At 48.8% G+C, this 17,450-nt stretch overlaps 1 protein-coding gene across 1 annotated transcript in view; it reads left to right on the forward strand.

Annotated features, from left to right (window-relative positions):
* CCDC9B (coiled-coil domain containing 9B) overlaps positions 1 to 14,376 on the forward strand; it is a 41,810-nt gene extending 27,434 nt beyond the window's left edge. Inside the window, exons 7-13 of the mRNA XM_035900108.1 lie at positions 907 to 981; positions 3,602 to 3,786; positions 5,176 to 5,237; positions 5,755 to 5,808; positions 6,264 to 6,369; positions 13,179 to 13,236; positions 13,591 to 14,376. Coding sequence (XP_035756001.1) covers positions 907 to 981; positions 3,602 to 3,786; positions 5,176 to 5,237; positions 5,755 to 5,808; positions 6,264 to 6,369; positions 13,179 to 13,236; positions 13,591 to 14,376 — 1,326 coding nt within the window. The remainder of the gene's footprint in view (positions 1 to 906; positions 982 to 3,601; positions 3,787 to 5,175; positions 5,238 to 5,754; positions 5,809 to 6,263; positions 6,370 to 13,178; positions 13,237 to 13,590) is intronic.
* Positions 14,377 to 17,450: the final 3,074 nt, after the last annotated feature.

Genomic DNA, 17,450 nt, shown 5'->3' on the forward strand with positions numbered 1-17,450 from the left:
CTGGTGTGGCCGCCCCCGTGGGGGAGCGGGAGCCGCTCCTGGAGGCGTGAGGCCACCCCAGAGCAGAGCCCCAAGCAAGCACCAACCCCCTGCCCTGAGAGGCCCTGCAGCATGGGGGACAGGCTGGTACCCTGCCCTCATCTGCTCAGTGCACGCACCGGTGAGCAGCCCTCCCCGTGGCACCCCGACAATGCTACCTAACCAGGGCATAAAGCCTTTCTTAAAAGGTGTTTATGCTCTAGAGACTATTTTGCCAAGAACCACTGTGATCCAACCCTGGCCTCTGACATGGCCATGTCTGTATTATCAGTCCCATGTGGGGGCAGAGAACTGCCTGGCCCGTGGCAGGCCTCATGTTTAGTGTCTGTAGTTCATTAAGACCGAGGGGCTCATTTTCGCCTCCTGCCAGGCAAGGGGATTTTCAACACTAGAGCAGAGCTTGCCAATCTGGTGGCAGCATGGCTAAACCCAGTGGAAGTGCAGATGGACCCTGGTAGAAGAGCACCGTGTTTGACAGGGACAAAAATCACTCCCACATTTACCATGCTGGCTTTTAGCTGCATCTTAGAGGGGCTCTTGTACAGTTGAATCATAAGCCGGGTCTGTGGCCCAAATCTGGAAAGGTACCTGAAACTTGATCCTGCCTTGGAAAGAAATGGGACCGTACAGGACACCTCTCTGCCTCTAGCTCAGGAGGAGGAGGGACCTGTGGGAACACATTCCTTTTTCATGCTTTTCTCATACAACCCTTACTGTCTGACTTCTTTTTTTCCACATCAGTTTGATTCAGGGCCCCAGAAACTAATCTTCCCTCTTTTGCGGACCCTTTCTGGGCAGTTTTTACATGTTGTGGTCAGCACAGGGTCAGGAGTCCTTGGAATAATTGCTGTGTCTGTGCTCTTGCAGGCAGAGGAGAGGAGAACAGCAGAGAAGAGGAGATCAGACAGTGACAGAGGCACAGAAAGCGAGCACGGCCGGAAGGTGAGTGGGGCCCCGTGTCCCTTTGGGGGAACCCCTGTCTTGGAAGAGGAAACCAGTAGATGTGCCTCCCTGTCAGTAAAAGTTGCCTCTGTCCTAAAGGGAGCAGCAGTGTGCTCTGATGTGGTCCCCACTGTTCATCCCTCCAGTTATCCAAAGCTTTGCTGAGCAGCTAACACACCTGAAGCACAGCAGTGCTGGAAAGGGGTGACAGGGGACCTGCCCCTCACACCTTTTCACGGCTGTCAAGTCCCTAGCGCAGCAGCAGGGATGTTACGAAGCATAACATGTGCTCACCCACGCGGCAGCACAGCCCAAGCTGGTTTCTCTCCCCAAACCGTTTGCTTGTGGGTTGAAAGGCTCAGGCCGTATTAGCTACAGCTCCTCACTTCAGCAGAAGCCGAGTAGGATGGAGGTAAATTAAAGCACAGGCCTTCCCACTGACTGTTTAATGCAAACCCTGGAGGACATGCTGGCTCCCCCAAGCCTGCAGATGCTCTTAATTAATGGAGCACAAATTGAATAGCCCCACCTCAGTGTGATTCATTAGGAGGACACAGATGGGCTCTTAAACATTCATTCCAGCTGAGCCCCTCAGAGGAGAAAAGGGGAGCATGATAGCTTTGTGGTCCAGCTAACTACAGCTGTGCTGCAAACAGAGGTGAGCCCCTGGTCAGGGAACAGCTTCCCCTGCTCTGCGGGCCCACCACCACCTCTACATCTACTCACGAGAGAACAGGGGCACCAGCCTCAGTCTTTCCCTTGCTTTTGGCTTCCCCTTTGCTAAGGGACAAGGTAATGGTGCAGGGCACTTCCCTTAACCTCCAGCCCTGGAGGCTGAACCCTGCTCTCACTAGCTCTGTGCTGCTCAGCTCTTGCATTTTTCTCCTCTGTGGGTGCACCAGGATCCATCGTGGCAGGGCCCACTGTGCCTTAGCGTGCCGTGGGGCTGGAAGCTGTGGGGTGCATCTCCAGGCCTGTGTGCCAACCCAGGGACCAGTGCTTGCCCTTGCCCTGGTGTGCGTTGCCTTTCTGCAGACCTCCTCTCTCCCTTCTTGGGGATGCAGTCTTGAGTCCCCTGGCTCCTGCCAGCTAATGAAAGGAGGAGCAATTACTGCCACCCCATCTCTGGCCCACGCAGGTGGGTTTCCTTGGTAACAGGGCTTTATTCACTCCTTCCCCGCTGCTCTGCTTTTATCAGCAGTGCAAGGCTGAGGAGTTAATTCCTGTTTGGGGATAGGGTGAGGGTCGCTGGCATGGAAGGGCACGTGTGTGAAGTGATGAATTATCCACTGGTAATTAGCGCCACAGGACTCAGCTCTGCACTAAGCTATTCACTACGCAGTGTTGCTTGACAACACACCATGGCCAGTTGGCTCCTGTTTCCACCACGTCCATTAACCTGACAGCTGGGTTACCCACCTCTCCCTCTTTGCATGCTCCATCAGCTCTGAACTATCTTTTCATTAAGCTTTAAATTTTTGAACAGTGGCAGCCCTTAACTAGTCCGTCATGAGGAGGAGTGATAAACCAAGAGGCTGAAAGCAATGATGGTGAAGAGCCTCTTTGCTCTGAGAATGCTGCTCTTGGCACTCAGCACCATGTGCCCTGGGCACAAGGTTGGTCCCAGCCCCGTGACTGTGGGTTCCTGGGGATGCCTGGTGGTCACAGAAGGCTGTCTTCCTTCTCAAGCCTGTCAGTGTGAAGGATTTCATAGGCATAACTTTGATTTAAGGTCCCAAAGTCTTCAGGTGGGGGGATTCATTAGCCTGGTGCATCTTCTGTGAGAGTTCAGCCACTCAAAGTCTGTTGGGAGATGTTGCAAGCACTCCAGGAACTATCTATATGCCATATGTAAACCTTAGCAAAGTGCCTCTTCCAGGAAAAGTTGAGAACGTTTGGTTTTAAAACCATCAGGTGAGCAGGGACCCATCAGGTGAGCAGGGACACAGCAGGTGAACCATGGTGCTTAAAGTGACTGCAGGTACAAATGGGACGAATCAATTCTGTGGCCATTTGCACACAGAATTACAGCGGTGTGCTTTAAGAGTTTGTAATCAGGTACTGAATATCTAGAATGAAAAACTACGTCTTATGGCAGCTGCTTCACAGATCAGGGGGTTAGATATTGCTGCAGGAACCAAAGAAACGTCGCAGTTCAGGTTAGGGAAACAGCAGTGAAGCCCCGTCTCATTAAGGCAAGAGGGATGTATCCAGATGGCAGAATCCAGGGGTTTAGGTGGAAAGCAATTTTAATCCTTCATGTAATCCAGATGAAGTGGAATGACTTCTCAGAAATGCGTTGCCTCAAATTATCTTTATCATTGTTGAATATTGTTCTGATGTGGCTATGGGTTTACAACGTGACTCTAAGCAAGCCTTGTATTTTCTTTGTGCCTCAGTTTCCCTTTCTGTAAAGTCAGCCAGCCCTGGGACCAGAGTATTTAGGCTATGGGTAAGGCAGGGCCCTTCTGTGTGCACATCACTTTAGAGAGAGAAGCTGACCTTGCTCCAAGTTGTTTTTAAATATTACTGAGCATTTCTGGTGGCGACAGTACAAAGTACGCTGAATGCAGACATTTCAGACGTTTTTGTTAACAAGAAACTCTTTTGCCTCCGCTAGGATGGTGGGAAGTCAGCGCAGAAGAGCCCCGGAGATCTGAGTTTCCCCATGACAGGACGGGAACGCTCGGAGTACATACGCTGGAAGAGGGAACGAGATCAGATTGACCTGGAACGACTGGCACGTCACAAGAACGCGAAGGGCGAGTGGCGACGGGCTTGGGATGTGGAGAAGTCGGAGCACATGTAGGTCCTCCACAGTCCTGGGGTGGTTTGTCTGCAGCAGGCCATCTGAAACCAGTGATGAGATTGTGTGCAGTTGTTCATTGCTGACCAGATCCCATGCTGTCACGTGTCTCTCCCCAACCAAATCCACATCGCTGTCTCTTTCTCCTCCTGACCATGTCTGTCAGTGGGACCAGATATCAGTGATTCTCATATTTTCTTTCTGACATGAGGTCTCCTACCCTGATAGGAGATATTGCATACTGACAAAGATTGCCTGGCTTTGGTCCTGCTAGGGCTTGGACTGTGGGAGGGAGGGGAGCGTGGATCACTGTTCAGTCTACATCTGGAACGTCCTCTCCATCTCCACACGGACAAATCCAATGGCAGGAGGGTGCAGGTGCACTTCTAGAAACAGGGACGGACAAATTTGCCTTGCTAGTCCACAGGTTTTCTCACTGCCCTGCTTGTTTTTCCTTTTCAATCATGGGACGGGCCAATGTGCCTAAATCCTCCACGCCTCAAACTCAGCCCATTCAGGCACTGCAGTGTGAGGGAATCACTTCAAAGTGATAGGGGCAAAATGCTGGGGACAGTGATGTGGGAGAGCTCTTAATGGGGTCGGACACTTCCCCTCTTTAAACACTGTCCCTCCAGCTGTGCTTGTCCAGCTGGGGCACACCAGCTAGAAAGCTTTGGAGGATGACTTAGCACGGCAGCAAGGTAACGTTTTGATAGGGTGTGGAGTTAGGGGACGCTACATGGGTTTGCTCGAAAAAGAGTTTCTACAGGGCAGACAGATGGGACAATCTTTTGGCTGAGGCATGGGACCAAACACAAGAGATTTTCAGTCACTCAGACCCTGATAATTAGAGGTGAATTGACTTTGATGGGTGCTGAGTGTTGCTGGCAAGACAGCCCTGAGCCCTACTGATCCCCCGTGTATCCAACTTTAAGAGAAAAGCCGTAATACAAAACAAGCAGGATTAGAAACCAACCAAATGAGTCTGACTGACAGGTCTGATCTGAGAAGACAAGTCCTGAAGCTACTTCAGATTGTATTTAGAAGCTTGGGAAGCTGCAACTGAGCCTTGTACAGTTACACTACAGGCATCTATAGGCTTCATGGATGTTCATAGAATTAGATATATACATATATATATATATATGCGGGTACTGATGTAAAGGTTTTAGAGGTTCTCCTTTGGGGTAGAATTGCCTCACAGCCTCATTTCTCCTGGTTAGTGCATGCAGTTTCAGCTCCTGCTGATAAATCTGCACAAATTTGCCAGTGGGCAGGTGCAGAAGGGCCGAAGGCTGGAGCCTGTGTCGGCTTGAGGTCTCCTGCCCACACTCTTGCACGCTGGCGGAGAATGGTCAGGTCTGACAATGCCTGTTTTTAACCTGCAGGTTTGAAGAGGACTTTGTTAAGGATGGGGAGCCAGCCTTGGATAATCCCAGCAATAAGAAAGGTTGGCAAGGGACACCTAGACTCTGTCCTGATGCTAGTGAATGCTGATCGTGCGAATCCCAGTGCCACAGCAGCTGTCGTGGCTGTCAGTTGTGAAACTTGGCTTTCCTGGGCAAACGCCTCTGAGTGCAGTTTGGGGTCTCAGCCCTCTCTGCTTCGCAGAGTGCTCAGGGGATGGGATCTGAGCGTCTGGGTGCTAGTGCTTTTGACCTTCCCAGGGAGAGCAGTGGCACGGTTTCTGTAACCTTGTATGACACAAATCGGAGGCTCAGCACTGCCTCCTTTCCCAAACACTGGTTTGAGAGGCAATCCTATTCCAGAGCACATCATCTCTGATCCCTGTGGCACATGCTGGCTTCTTTACTAGCATAAGTCCATCACAACTCCTGTTTCTCAGGAGATGGACTGGCAGAACAAAGCTTTCCCTTCTGACACCCTATTTGAACATCAAGCTTTCTGCTGCATGTCCATTACGGAACCTCACTCACTTCTGCGCATGCTTTGCTTTGTCCTTTCAGGGGGAAGAAATGCAAGGAAATTCCAGCACAGGTCCTTTCCTCACGATGGGAGAGGTGAGTAAACCACACGACTCTGTTGCGTCACCCCACTAAATGTCAGCACCTCTGATATGCCCTCCTGGAGAGAGTTCTCTCCAGGCACTCTTGTAGATTTGGAGTGCCTCTTGGGGCCATACCGTGAGGCTGCTCTCGTAGCTGTGCGGTACGGTCTGTTCTGTGTGGCAAGGGAGAACAAAAACAAGTTGTCCAAGAACAGCACAAGGGAGACTGCATCCAAGGAACAAGATTTAAAGTTATAGTTGGAATTTGTAATAAAAAATACGGAAGAAACACCCCTAAATTCTCATTTCGTATTTATTACTTTAGAAAATATATGGACAGTATGCATACAGCTTCAAAGGCTTCCCCCTGCAGAGGTACTTTCCAGTGATACGAGGTTGTTGGCCCCTTCAGTGGTCCATCAACTGGTTCTGCCTGCTCTTGCATGGCACTTCCAACATGTCTTCTAGGTGGGGGACAGCACGGAGTGAGTGTGAGCGATCCTGGTCCGAAAGCAGTACCTGCTGTGAGCAGCCGAGCCAAAGGAAAGGACAGACTGACTGGCAGAGCCAGAAGGTAAGGAGGCTGGCAGCAGTGCCGCAAGCTGTTGGTTGTGATATGCACGTCCAGGGCTCATTCCTTGCCTGATCGTGAAGAGGGACAGACAAACAGAGATATTGTTCCACAATGGCATCTTTTCAGATGAGTCCACGTTGCCTGAGACTGTGTCTGGCAGGACTTCACGTAGTGGGGTTTGTGGTACTTGCAGGGTGCATCATCGCCGTACTGACTTGCTGCATCAACTCTCTGCAGAACAGCCTAGCGGGGTGAGGGTTACTCTGTGACCAGATTTGGGTAGCATTGGCACATGCCCCAGCAAGCTCTTGAATGCATCTTACCTGACTTCCAGGCACTGCTGATACAGAGGAGCAGCCTCCAAAGATGGTTCCCAATGGAACCAATAGTAACCAGGATTGATACTGTGGTACAGACACCTTTTCATCTTAAACAACTGTTCTTAAAGGTGTGAGGAGGGAAGTGGCCTGCTCCTGCCAGCTGTGGGCAGCACACAGCAATATAGTAATTTGCACAGACGTCACTTCAGAATATCAGCAAAACTGAGTGCATTTTACAGGTTCGCCCACATCCTCCCAGGGGCCCCCCCTCCCCTGCTGCTCTTCATAATTAAATTTCAGTGCAGTCTCCAGTTTCCTGGAGCCATGCTGACGGTTTAATAACAGTAATCATCTTCACAGAACTACCATGCCCTTTAGTGGGCAACAAAAGGATGAAGAGTTGATTACATACCCCAAGCCTCTTCATTTGTCCAGAACACAAAACCGTTGCGGTAGCTTTTAATGTCAGCATTCTTCAACCACCCAGGTCAGTTATGACCGTGCAGTTAACCAGACGCCTAAGCAGACGAGGGTTTCAGAGGGGTACTCACAGCACTACCCAGGAGAAATCAGTTAGCTGGAGGGCAGCTGCTGCGTGCTGTTATTTGGCTGAAATGAAGGGTGTTAGGCAGGGCCTGTGTGTGCAGGATTCTGCTGTGTCAGGAGAGTTAGTAGGTCTAACATGCAGAGCCTGGCACTGCACTAAGCCTGGAGATTTTTAATGTTGCGCTTGTTTCCAGTGGCTTTGAGGAAATGCACCTGAGCAGTCCTAACTCTCAGCTAGTTAAGCTGTGGACTGGGAAACTGCTTGCAGCATAAAGATGGGTTATCTTCTGTCTCCCTAAGCCCTGTTAGTTAATCAGACTTTCTAAAATTAAATTTCGTTCTGATAAATTGATGAAGAACAGGATCAACAGCATGCAAATAATCGTTAGCTTTGGTTTTAAGTTACATTCCACCCCTTTCCTTTCTTTAGCTCCATCCCCAATAAAATGTTCTTGGGAAAGAAAAGCTGATGAGCTGTGCTCATGCTTGCTCTCCCCCAGCTGCTGACTGCAGCGCCAGGGAATTATAGCAGTTCCCAGAGGATGTGCGGGATGGGCATGCCAATAGATTTGCTTTATGTTGTTACTTTCTATGAATACCTTACGAGGCTTCAGACTGCAGGCGACAACACACAGTTCTGCCCTGTCTGAAGATGCCAACCCGTCAGGGCCAAACCAAACTCCCAGACCTCCACAACTACCCTAAGGAGTAAGCGTAGTTCTGCTTCCAAGGTTTGCCACTGAAATTTGGTTATTTGTGATAATAAAAAGAAGGCCAGGGAGCTGGCCAGAGAGAGACACAGAAATAAAATTTAAAATTGATGGGCTACCGGGCAGTGAGGGAAGAACTAAACAATGGGAGCAGGGAGGTGGACAGAGAGAGACATAGGAAGAAAATTTATGCACAGGAATTACTTAACAGCTGCACTGGGGAAGAAAAACAGAAGGAAAAAATATATCTGCCTGATACTACATATAAAAAGTTAAAGCACAGGTAGCTGTTGTGCAGACACTACCACCCCCACACTGGCTGTAAGACTTTTAACAGCCACAAATGACCTGCTTTAGGCCATCATCCTTTCTAAAAGATAGTACGTCTTACAGAATACAGCTTTCCTAAAATCACACATCAGTTTTGGGCTAACTGGATTCAAGAGGAAGGCTTCTGGTGCAGCGTTGCTGTCCCTTCTTCCCTCTGAACTTAACTGGCTCAGTTATTAGTTGTCTAGGTCTCCTCCAAGCTCATCAGAGAACACTGTTTCTTGAGACACCTTTCCTTTGGACTTTGATCCATCTGTTCCTTTAAAATGCACATCTAGCGCCATCCCCTCTGCTTTGAGAAGGGTTCACAGGCCACCTTATTGCTACAGAGCAGATTGTGTCTCTTTGCGGGAGAGATGCTCAGTGCTCCCAAGGGCTGGAAGAAGTTGCAGAGAGCAAGCAACTCATGGTTTCTGTCAGTGTTTGCCAGGAACGTGAGTTGTACCCACTGCAAAGATAATTTTCTTCCTTTCTCTCTCCTTCCTGCAGGGGTCTTTTGTTCCCCTGCACTTCAGGGCCTGGGGAGGTGGGATGGCGCAGAGGAGGTTTTCCTGGGAGCCTCCTGTGGTGGTACATCTAGTTTATTCTGGTCATGTCATCAGCTGTTGGCCATGCCCACCCTGTCTCACCGTGAGAGCTGGGCTGTGTCTCAGGGCCCTTTGGGGAGGATCAGGTGTATAAGGCGTGGGATCAGTGACTTAGCTCATCCAGATGGATGGCCTACCCCTGTCCTTCCTCCCAAGCAGCAAAACATAAGGAAAGGCTTCAGAAAATAATGATGTTAGAAGGACCTGATGACATGATAAACCTCATGCTTTTCCAGTGTTTAATCTTGAACTTTAATCCTAATGCAGTCATTCGTTTCTGCTCTGTGGACATTTGAGCTGTACAATTGAGATGCATATGGCTGGTTACATGTGTGCTGGGATAGCCTGTAGACGAAAGAGCAGTGTTGATTTTGAGCAGCTTCTTGGAATGGACAAAGAGTTTGTTGCTTCCTTTTTACAGGCAGAGCAGATGCATGGAGTACGCTATGATCTGCTCCCTCCGTGCTCCAGCCCGTGGGTCAAACGCCAGTGCTCAGGTCCTGCCCCGGGCACCGTGTCTGCCCTGGTCAGACCCAGGGGAGGGGATGAGAGCCTGCCCACTCCCCTGTATCCATCTCTTCTCCTCCTCCTCAGCAAAGGTTGACTTATGCCCCAAAGCGTGCCTGTGACAGGCAGATGCTGACTAGTTTCCAGAAATCATAAACAGGGTCTTGGGCCATTTCTTTTTCCTTCTATGCTGAGCTCTCAGAGCCATGTCCAGAAGGAATGCCTTGGCTAGCTGTCTTACAGCAGAAATTCAAAGAAATAATATTGGGCTGGGATTTAATGTTTTGTACAGACTGCCTCAGAGCCTCTGACTGGCCAGCTTGGACTGCTGTTTGACGACATCTCATTGAGCTGCCGCTCAGAAGCAGCACTCGGAGTCTCTTCCTGCAGTGGTCTCTGCCTCTTCTGCTCCAAGAGCTTGGAGAGGTCACTGAAGGCAGCCTCCTCGTTTCAAACTGACTAGGGCTATACCTGGGTATCAGCACTTCTACCTGCTGTAATAATATCGTATTATTCCCTTGCTCTTCTCACCACCCCCCATTACCAGGAGATTTGCACAATGGGTCCAGCAGACTTAAGATCCCTTGTGCCTTGGACATCCCTGCTTGAAGCACATCGGAGTCAAAGCATGCTGGCAATGTCAACCAGCTCAAAGTGACAGTTGTTTCTGGGATGCATTCTTTACCTGGGGAGAGGGGAAGGTCAGCTCACCAGCTTACACAGCGAGGTTTAGCCCCTTCTGCTGGGAGGCCCAGAGGACGTATTGCCGGGAGGATGTGTCGCAGAGAGGATGCCTGGCTTGTCAGGGGCTTCCACAGCCTGTTCCATTTCTCGTGACAAACTGAGAAGGTTTGTTTTCCAGTACATGTTTGTGCCCCCAGTGCAGAGGCTTGGAGACTTTTTAGTGGATCTAACTCCTCCAGTGCTGCTGGGTTCAGTCATGATATTATTCATATGCATTTAAAGGCTTTAAGGCCCCAAAATGGCTGGTGCTAGAATCCTGTTTACATGCCTAAATTCTCTTGCTGATGGAATTATAAAATCTTATATACTATTGTCTCCACAGAGACATTCTTTATTCTTGTTCTTTTACTTTTTTCTCATTTTATCTCACAGTGAAACAATACATCGTACTCCTCCCTGAACATCCTCCATTAGAAATGGGGCTGGAAAGTGTATCGATTTATTTATTTATTTTCATTCTTGTTTGCTGTACTTCACATTTATCAGCTGCTAGGATGAAAATTTGTGGTTCATTTAAAATTACAAAGAAGCATCTTAAACACTACTGATGTGACTAGCTGGAACATGGAATCATGCCATGAAGTCCTCACCTTCACCTGTGGACCTGGGGAAGTGAGGAAGCCAAACCCTTGTCTGCTGCAGCATGGACACCTCTCTCACCACCATCCGACTGCTCCATCCTGCCAGAATCACTTTAGAATAGCTCTCCTTCTGCCCATCCATCTCAACTCATGGACTTTTATTTTTCTTATCTCTTCTTCATTGCGTCTCCTGTGTCCTCCATGATGTAGAAGGGATCCTGTGACTCTCTGGTCATGTAATCTTGTCTCTGAAGCTGGAAGACATCCTTTGCTCCACTGCTTCTCTTTGGGGAAGAGCCATTCCTGAAGCTTTTCTATCATTTCAAACCTCAGCTTGGGGAGCCTTTGGGGTGCTGATTATTCCTTATCTTTGCTTGTATCTGCCCTTTATCACTTAGAGACTCCTCTCCCATTTAAGTCCAAGCAACCCAATACAGTGGTAAGACCCACTTTGAAGCATCTGGTGGTGACCTACAGCAGCACCTTACCCCATACAGTATTTGGAGCCAGGTTCCCGTATCAGCATCTATCCTGAATAGCACTAGCCATGCTAGGGAATGTGCTGAGTATTTTCATTGCATGTTAGTGATTAATAACACACTCTGGTGTGTTAGTGGTAATGATGGGGAGGAGGAAAATGTCAGGCAGAGATGCTGAATATTTCAAAATTGCTGTCTAGCTAGTTTGGGCTATCTTTAGACCTGTGGGGGTGGTCTGTTCTGGGCTGGCTCTACAGGAGCCATGTAGCGGTAGAGTAGACAGAGCAGGGAGAGGCAGAAACCTGCAGCCAGCAAATCATTCCTCTGGGTTTAGATATCTATCTGGGGAAAGCAGTCATCAGTCCCACCAGCATCAATGCTGAGTACAGAGGGGAATTGATCATGAGGGCAGCCCATCCTGAAACTTAACACGGTTCACTTTGTATGATGAGCTCTACCCACACAGCCTGACTTTTTGAGCTCTTGCAGGGCACCACTGAAAATAGAACCCCAGCGGTGGGGGCTACTCCCAAGAAAAGGGGCCCTTTTGTGGTTTGAGCTGGCACAGCTGGTGGCAGGGACCTACCCTGTATTCAGGACAAGACCTCAGTGGCTGTAGTTTGGGTGCTGGGTCCATCTCTAAGCCCTGTACGGCTGCTTCACCCTCTGGCTTAAGGACACTGTACCCAGCTCTGCACTCTGAGAGCACTTTGAGGTGCTTGCAAATGCAATTTGCTCCTGCCCTAAGGACTTTGCTAGGCAAAAAGACAGTGTGAAGCAGCTTAGCATGATTGTACGGTGGAGCTTGTGATGGTAATTCCCACACAATTTTCACAAGGGTACATGGGGTCACTGTAACACATTTGCTTCTGGAAATGCCTGACTCTGCAGTCACCTCAGTGTGCGTTTTCATTTTTTTGTACCTTCACCCAGATTTGCTAAATGAAGAGGCCCGTAAGCCTGGCAGAGTCTGTCTAGAGAAGAATTAAATCTCATGCATGTTTGCACATGTGGTGTCTTTAAAAGTATGGGGCAAGGAGAAATATGTGTAAATTATATACATGTGTGCATATATACAAAATGTTTGTGTGTGCGTGATGTAACTCACCAGGCCCACATATGAGAAGGTAAGGGTCACTAAGACCCCCCCCTGCCCAGTAGCACTGCATGGGCAAATTCAGGTTTATATTCACCCTACCAAGTTCAACCAAGCAAAAGAAAGCAGTTTGTCAGGCAGCCTTTAAGTAAGCTGTGGCCCTCTTTGGCACATGATGTTGTAGCTGCCGCAAATTTACTATGGGGTCAAAATGCACTTACACAAATCCTTGGAACAGCATGACTCAACACAGAGATACCATCTCAGGCTCAGGAAATCCCAGAGCTGCACATTTCTGGAAGCTGGGTAGGGTACTGGGGAGGTGTTAAACACATCTGCCCTCTTTCCAAACTCTACCCCATGCAACTGCTAGTGATGCTGAGAGGGGAAGAGACCCTGGACCTTCAGTCTGATCCTTACGGCCATTCTCACAGGCTGCTTGCACATGTCCATGTCTCCAACCTCCCAAGCTATTTCAAAGCAATTTTATCCTTCACTGTCTGCCTCTATGTCTGCTGTTATGGAGATCTGGGACACTTGGGCACTGTCAGGCAAGCAGGACAAGACTGTGGCAGACACGGGCATAAACAAACTCTGTATCTTATTAGTCTAACGACAGATGTCTGTTCTAGCAATTGGATTTTATTTTACATCTAGAATTATGACAACTAGTTCATTAAGATTTAGTGGTCTCAGATGAGTGTCTCTGGATGGGCTGAGTGCTTTGCAGGTGCCAAAAGGAACTGGACCAGTTACGTCTGCCACCTTTATCTCTGGTTGCCTGGCCAAGGGGCTCAGACAAGGAATGCATGGGCCTGGTAGAAATTCCTACCCAGGTGTCAGGCAGGGAGAGTGGCTTTGCCGTATGAGAACTTGAAGGCCTAAATTCTGATTTTTTTTTTTTGACAGATGGGATGCAAAAGAAGGCGAGGACATGTCTCTTCTGAAGGATGACCTTGACGGCCAGGTGAGTTCATCAGCCAAGGCTGGCTGCTGAGTTTTCTCAAAACACGCACTGTCAGTAAAGTTGGAGGCTCTCAGCCAGTGCAGAGCTGGGAGATCTCTATGTTGGGGTAAATGTACCCCTCGTTAGCACTCTCCAGATGGCATGATGCGAGAGCAAGTTCACTTCTTTGCATTGACCCCCTGTCAGCACAACCACCCCACTTATTCTGGTCCCTTCTCCCTGCTTCTCTTCTCCACCTACATCCTTTAATGGCCTCCGTGAATTTTTCCTCAAGTTTTGAGAACCATCATAGACAAGGAATACCATATACTGGTATTTTTATAAGCTCAACTAAATAGCTCCTTCTTTTCCCAGAGGAGCCTTGGTACGGACAAGCGGAAGAGCAGAGGTGAGGAGGGGGTGGAAGAGAACTGTGCAGCTGAGCTGGAGGAGGAGGTGAAACAGCCAAGCCTCCAAGATCATGGTGCCTCCTCATCACAAAAGCTACGAAGTGGAAAGGTCCAGTCTGCCCACAATGGCCAGAAGGAGGAGCGGAGAGGAATGAAGGCCTTCAGCATGGAAGTGTCTGTGGCCATCCCAGGTGACTCAGAGCCAGGACACAAGCCAAGTCAGGAAGGCATTGGGGAAGATGCCAGTGGGAAGCCTGGCACTGCTGACATCTCTCAGGAGAAGGAGAGCACTAACAGCACTGCTTCACCCAGCAGCCTTCCAAGCACTGTGCAAGCCACCACACACGGTAGTGAGGAGACCTTGTCATTGCCCGTGGGATTGAATTTAGATGGAGCTGACTTAGAGAAAAACACAGCTTCAGAACAGGAGTCCACTGAGGACTCTTCAAACGGCCACGGAGGAAAGCTTGACACAGCAGCCGGAGACAGACTGGATGCAGGTCAAGGACAGCTGGTGAGAAAAAGAGGGGAAGAAGTGACCCAAGACACTGCCCTTCAGGGGCAAACACTTGCACTGAAGGGAGGTGAAGATGCTGAAGGCACTGAACACAGAGGAGAACCTTTGCCCCCAAGGAAAGTCAACTCTGACAAGACTGTTGTGTCTGAGCAGGACACAGCAAAATCACAGTCCAGGGAAGGGGACCAGCCTGAGGATTGCAAGGACAAGGACAGTGGGAACAGTCTCAACTAACAAAGATTGTACCGGCTTGCCTGAGGCAGAAGGTGAGTTCCTGACCCCACTCCCTGTGGTGTGTTTGTTATCCCGTTAACACTCTCAGTCGTAGTACAGATCCACAAGTCCCTTTTCTGTGGCTGTAAGAACATCATACCAGATAACTATCCAGAAGTGTTAATTAACAGTGATATGGATCCCTTGGGTAGTCTAAATCTGTGCATCACAAAGACCTGCCCTGGAGTGGATGGGGAAACAATGGATAATCAGACAGGAAAATTTGGACAGAAAACCAGACTGCTGAGTCTGGTTGGTGACATGGATTAGTTAGGGCACAAAATGAAACTATTCTTGGAAAGGGATAACCTCAGAAGGGATAGCAGGATGAATTTATTTCTGCCTCTGGGGTGATCACAACTAGAATAACTTGAGGTCAGTGTGGTCCCTTTCTCAAAACACTTGCAAAGCTATAGAAGCCCACCTTGTGGAGAGTAGCTTGAAGAAGGTCAACTGCATGTGGGATTCTCTTCCCAGTGCACGATCTGTGAATGCTGCACTTTGAATTACACATGTGGCAACACTAACGTGCAAGGCAGTGTATAAATACAGAGGGTGAGATGTTTCCTGTTGAAAAGGCCCATGAACCAAACAGAAAGGAGGAAGAACAGATCTGGTTACGTAGCAATGCTCCAGGTTTTACTCAAGCAAAGGAGTTTCTTCCAGAAAGGCAAATGCAGAACAAGAAAAGCTGGGAGAAAGAACAAAGTATGACAGGCAGAAAAGGTAGAAATGAGGAGGAAGGGGCAAAGAGGGAGTGTAGGGGCTCTTCGGCCGTGTCGTTTGCAAGACATGTTTTTTCCAGGCAATGGCACCCACAGCTCGGAATGTCATACCCACAGGTGCTAGACCAGACAGGTAAGTCCAAATATGATTCTACCACCAGGTTAGGCAGTAAGGTTGCAATTTACCTGACTCAGGCCGAGCACAGAGGCACATAACTTAAGACCTGGGCTTTGTTTCTCTTTCAAAGGAGATGGATGAGCACTTCCAGAAGGGAATCCAGCTTGCTAACGCTCTTAGGATACTCCTGGCTCTATCCTTTAAGCAGAGAGGCAGCAGCTATATTCCATAAGCAGGCACTTCAGGCAATTAGCTGCTCAAAGCTAGGCAGGCAGATCGCCCCCACCAAGTGCCTTTCCCTGATTTCAGCAGGCTTTTCTTCAGACCCCAACCCAGCAGCTTGTCGCCAGGTATTGCTTAGTACTCATCCCAGAGGCACAAATGAGCTTAGGGATGAAGCAGTTAAGCTGCTAACAAAAAGACTTTCACTATAATCCAATACTATACAAAAGGCATGGAGAAGCGTAAGCATTACAGCTATTTAAAAAAGACAAAACACCAAGAACCAGCAGGAGCTGCTTCTGTGCTTGAACTAAAATTCCTTCAAGGGAGGGAAATTAATTCCAACAGTGGTTTGGAAAATGTTAAGAGACACCTGGACGCACATAGTGGGAGTTTACTGTCCAGGCCATGCCTCCCCAGTCTACCAAAAATCCCCCCAAAGTAGAGGATGAAGGAATTAATAACTACTTTTCTCACTCAAGATAACTTTAATTAGACACCAACTAAGAGGAAACAATAAATGACAGTAGTCCACTTTCATCTTAGCAATGGAGATTCCTATGGTTTGGTAACAGGGCCCTGAGTCCACTTCAGCATGGCTCTGTACTCCATAGCTCCTCACTGAATTCATTATGGCAGGCTTAATTAAGGACATACCCTTATGTTTTGGAGAAGAGAAAGCGACTTAACCTGGTGTTTGCGCTTAAGCACTGACATATCTGCTTGGCTAAGCTGGAACTTGAGATTGGTATTGCTCTCTGAAAAGATCTATTGCTTGGGAAACACCACGTGTAGTGATGCCAGGGGAAAATGAGGGGTTTACTGGTGTCCCAGTTACCCTCTACCATTTCATCCTGCCTGCCTTCCCATCTATCTCCTTCCTGTCTCCAGTGCTCCTTTTCCCTTGCCTGATCATGCCCCCACAGGAGAGCACGTTCCTGCTGCACTTTCTTCTCTTTCCCAAACAGTTTAAGCTGAGTTTCCAGGTGTGCCTAAACTACGCACTCAGCATCAGATACCACCTTTTGATGCAGACAAATTAAAGCAAGACACTTTCCTTGTTTGATATTCCCTGTAATCTAGGAGACGCTTCAGCTTTCAGGGGAGCCCATAGCCTGTGCAGGATATGGACAGCAGGTTGCCTGGGGAGTCAGCCTTGCACCAAAAGTGGCAGCGCTGACCTGTGTTAGGAGCACAGGCTTAGGCACAGCTACGTCAAATCTTACACCGAGAGAATGCATTTTCATTCTGTCCTTAGAGCGATCACTAATTCACAGCAAAGGCATACTGCCTTATCCTCTCTGAGCATATTGGTCTGTGACTGTTTCATCTGAAGGTTTCTTGCACTTTCCTCTGAAGCCTCCGACTGTCTCGCTGGCGGGGCACCCACAGTGGTGCCGGGGGAGCTGGTGCAGCAGTTTCTGTGTCCCTCATCTCGGCAACGGGGTTTTCCTGTTTTGTTTTGGGTTTTTTTTTCATTCCATCGCCTGCAAGAGCATTTAGAGAATGAGTGCTGCTTGGCTGTTACTCTTTAATGATGTTCTAGGGCATCATTGTCGCCGCCTGTCTGCTGAAGTCACCACAAAGCAATTTGACCTCTCACTTTGCACCAGTGGCAGGCCACTATCAGAGTTGGCTTTCCCAAACAAGATCATTTGCAGACAGAGTGAATTCTACCATCATTTATTTGTAGTGGGGAGAAGAGCCAAGAGGAAGACAGAGGGACTTGTCTTTAACTGTCTTCTCCCCATGTCCAATTTGTCAGGAATGTCCCTTGGCAGACAAAAAAAAGATCAAGACCTGGATTTCTCTAGCACTAGCTCAGCACAACTGGAACCGTTCATCTGTGTGGCTTGACAGCAGGGCTCCTAGGAGCAACAAAACAGCAGCAATGACGACAACAACTACCACCAAAAAAGCAAAAGCTCATTTGGCTCAAGTCGGTTAAGTTGTCAGTGCGTTTGGAGCGA

Source organism: Egretta garzetta, unplaced genomic scaffold (assembly GCF_000687185.1).
Source record: "Egretta garzetta isolate BGI_Z169 unplaced genomic scaffold, ASM68718v1 scaffold658, whole genome shotgun sequence".
Lineage (NCBI taxonomy): Eukaryota > Metazoa > Chordata > Aves > Pelecaniformes > Ardeidae > Egretta > Egretta garzetta.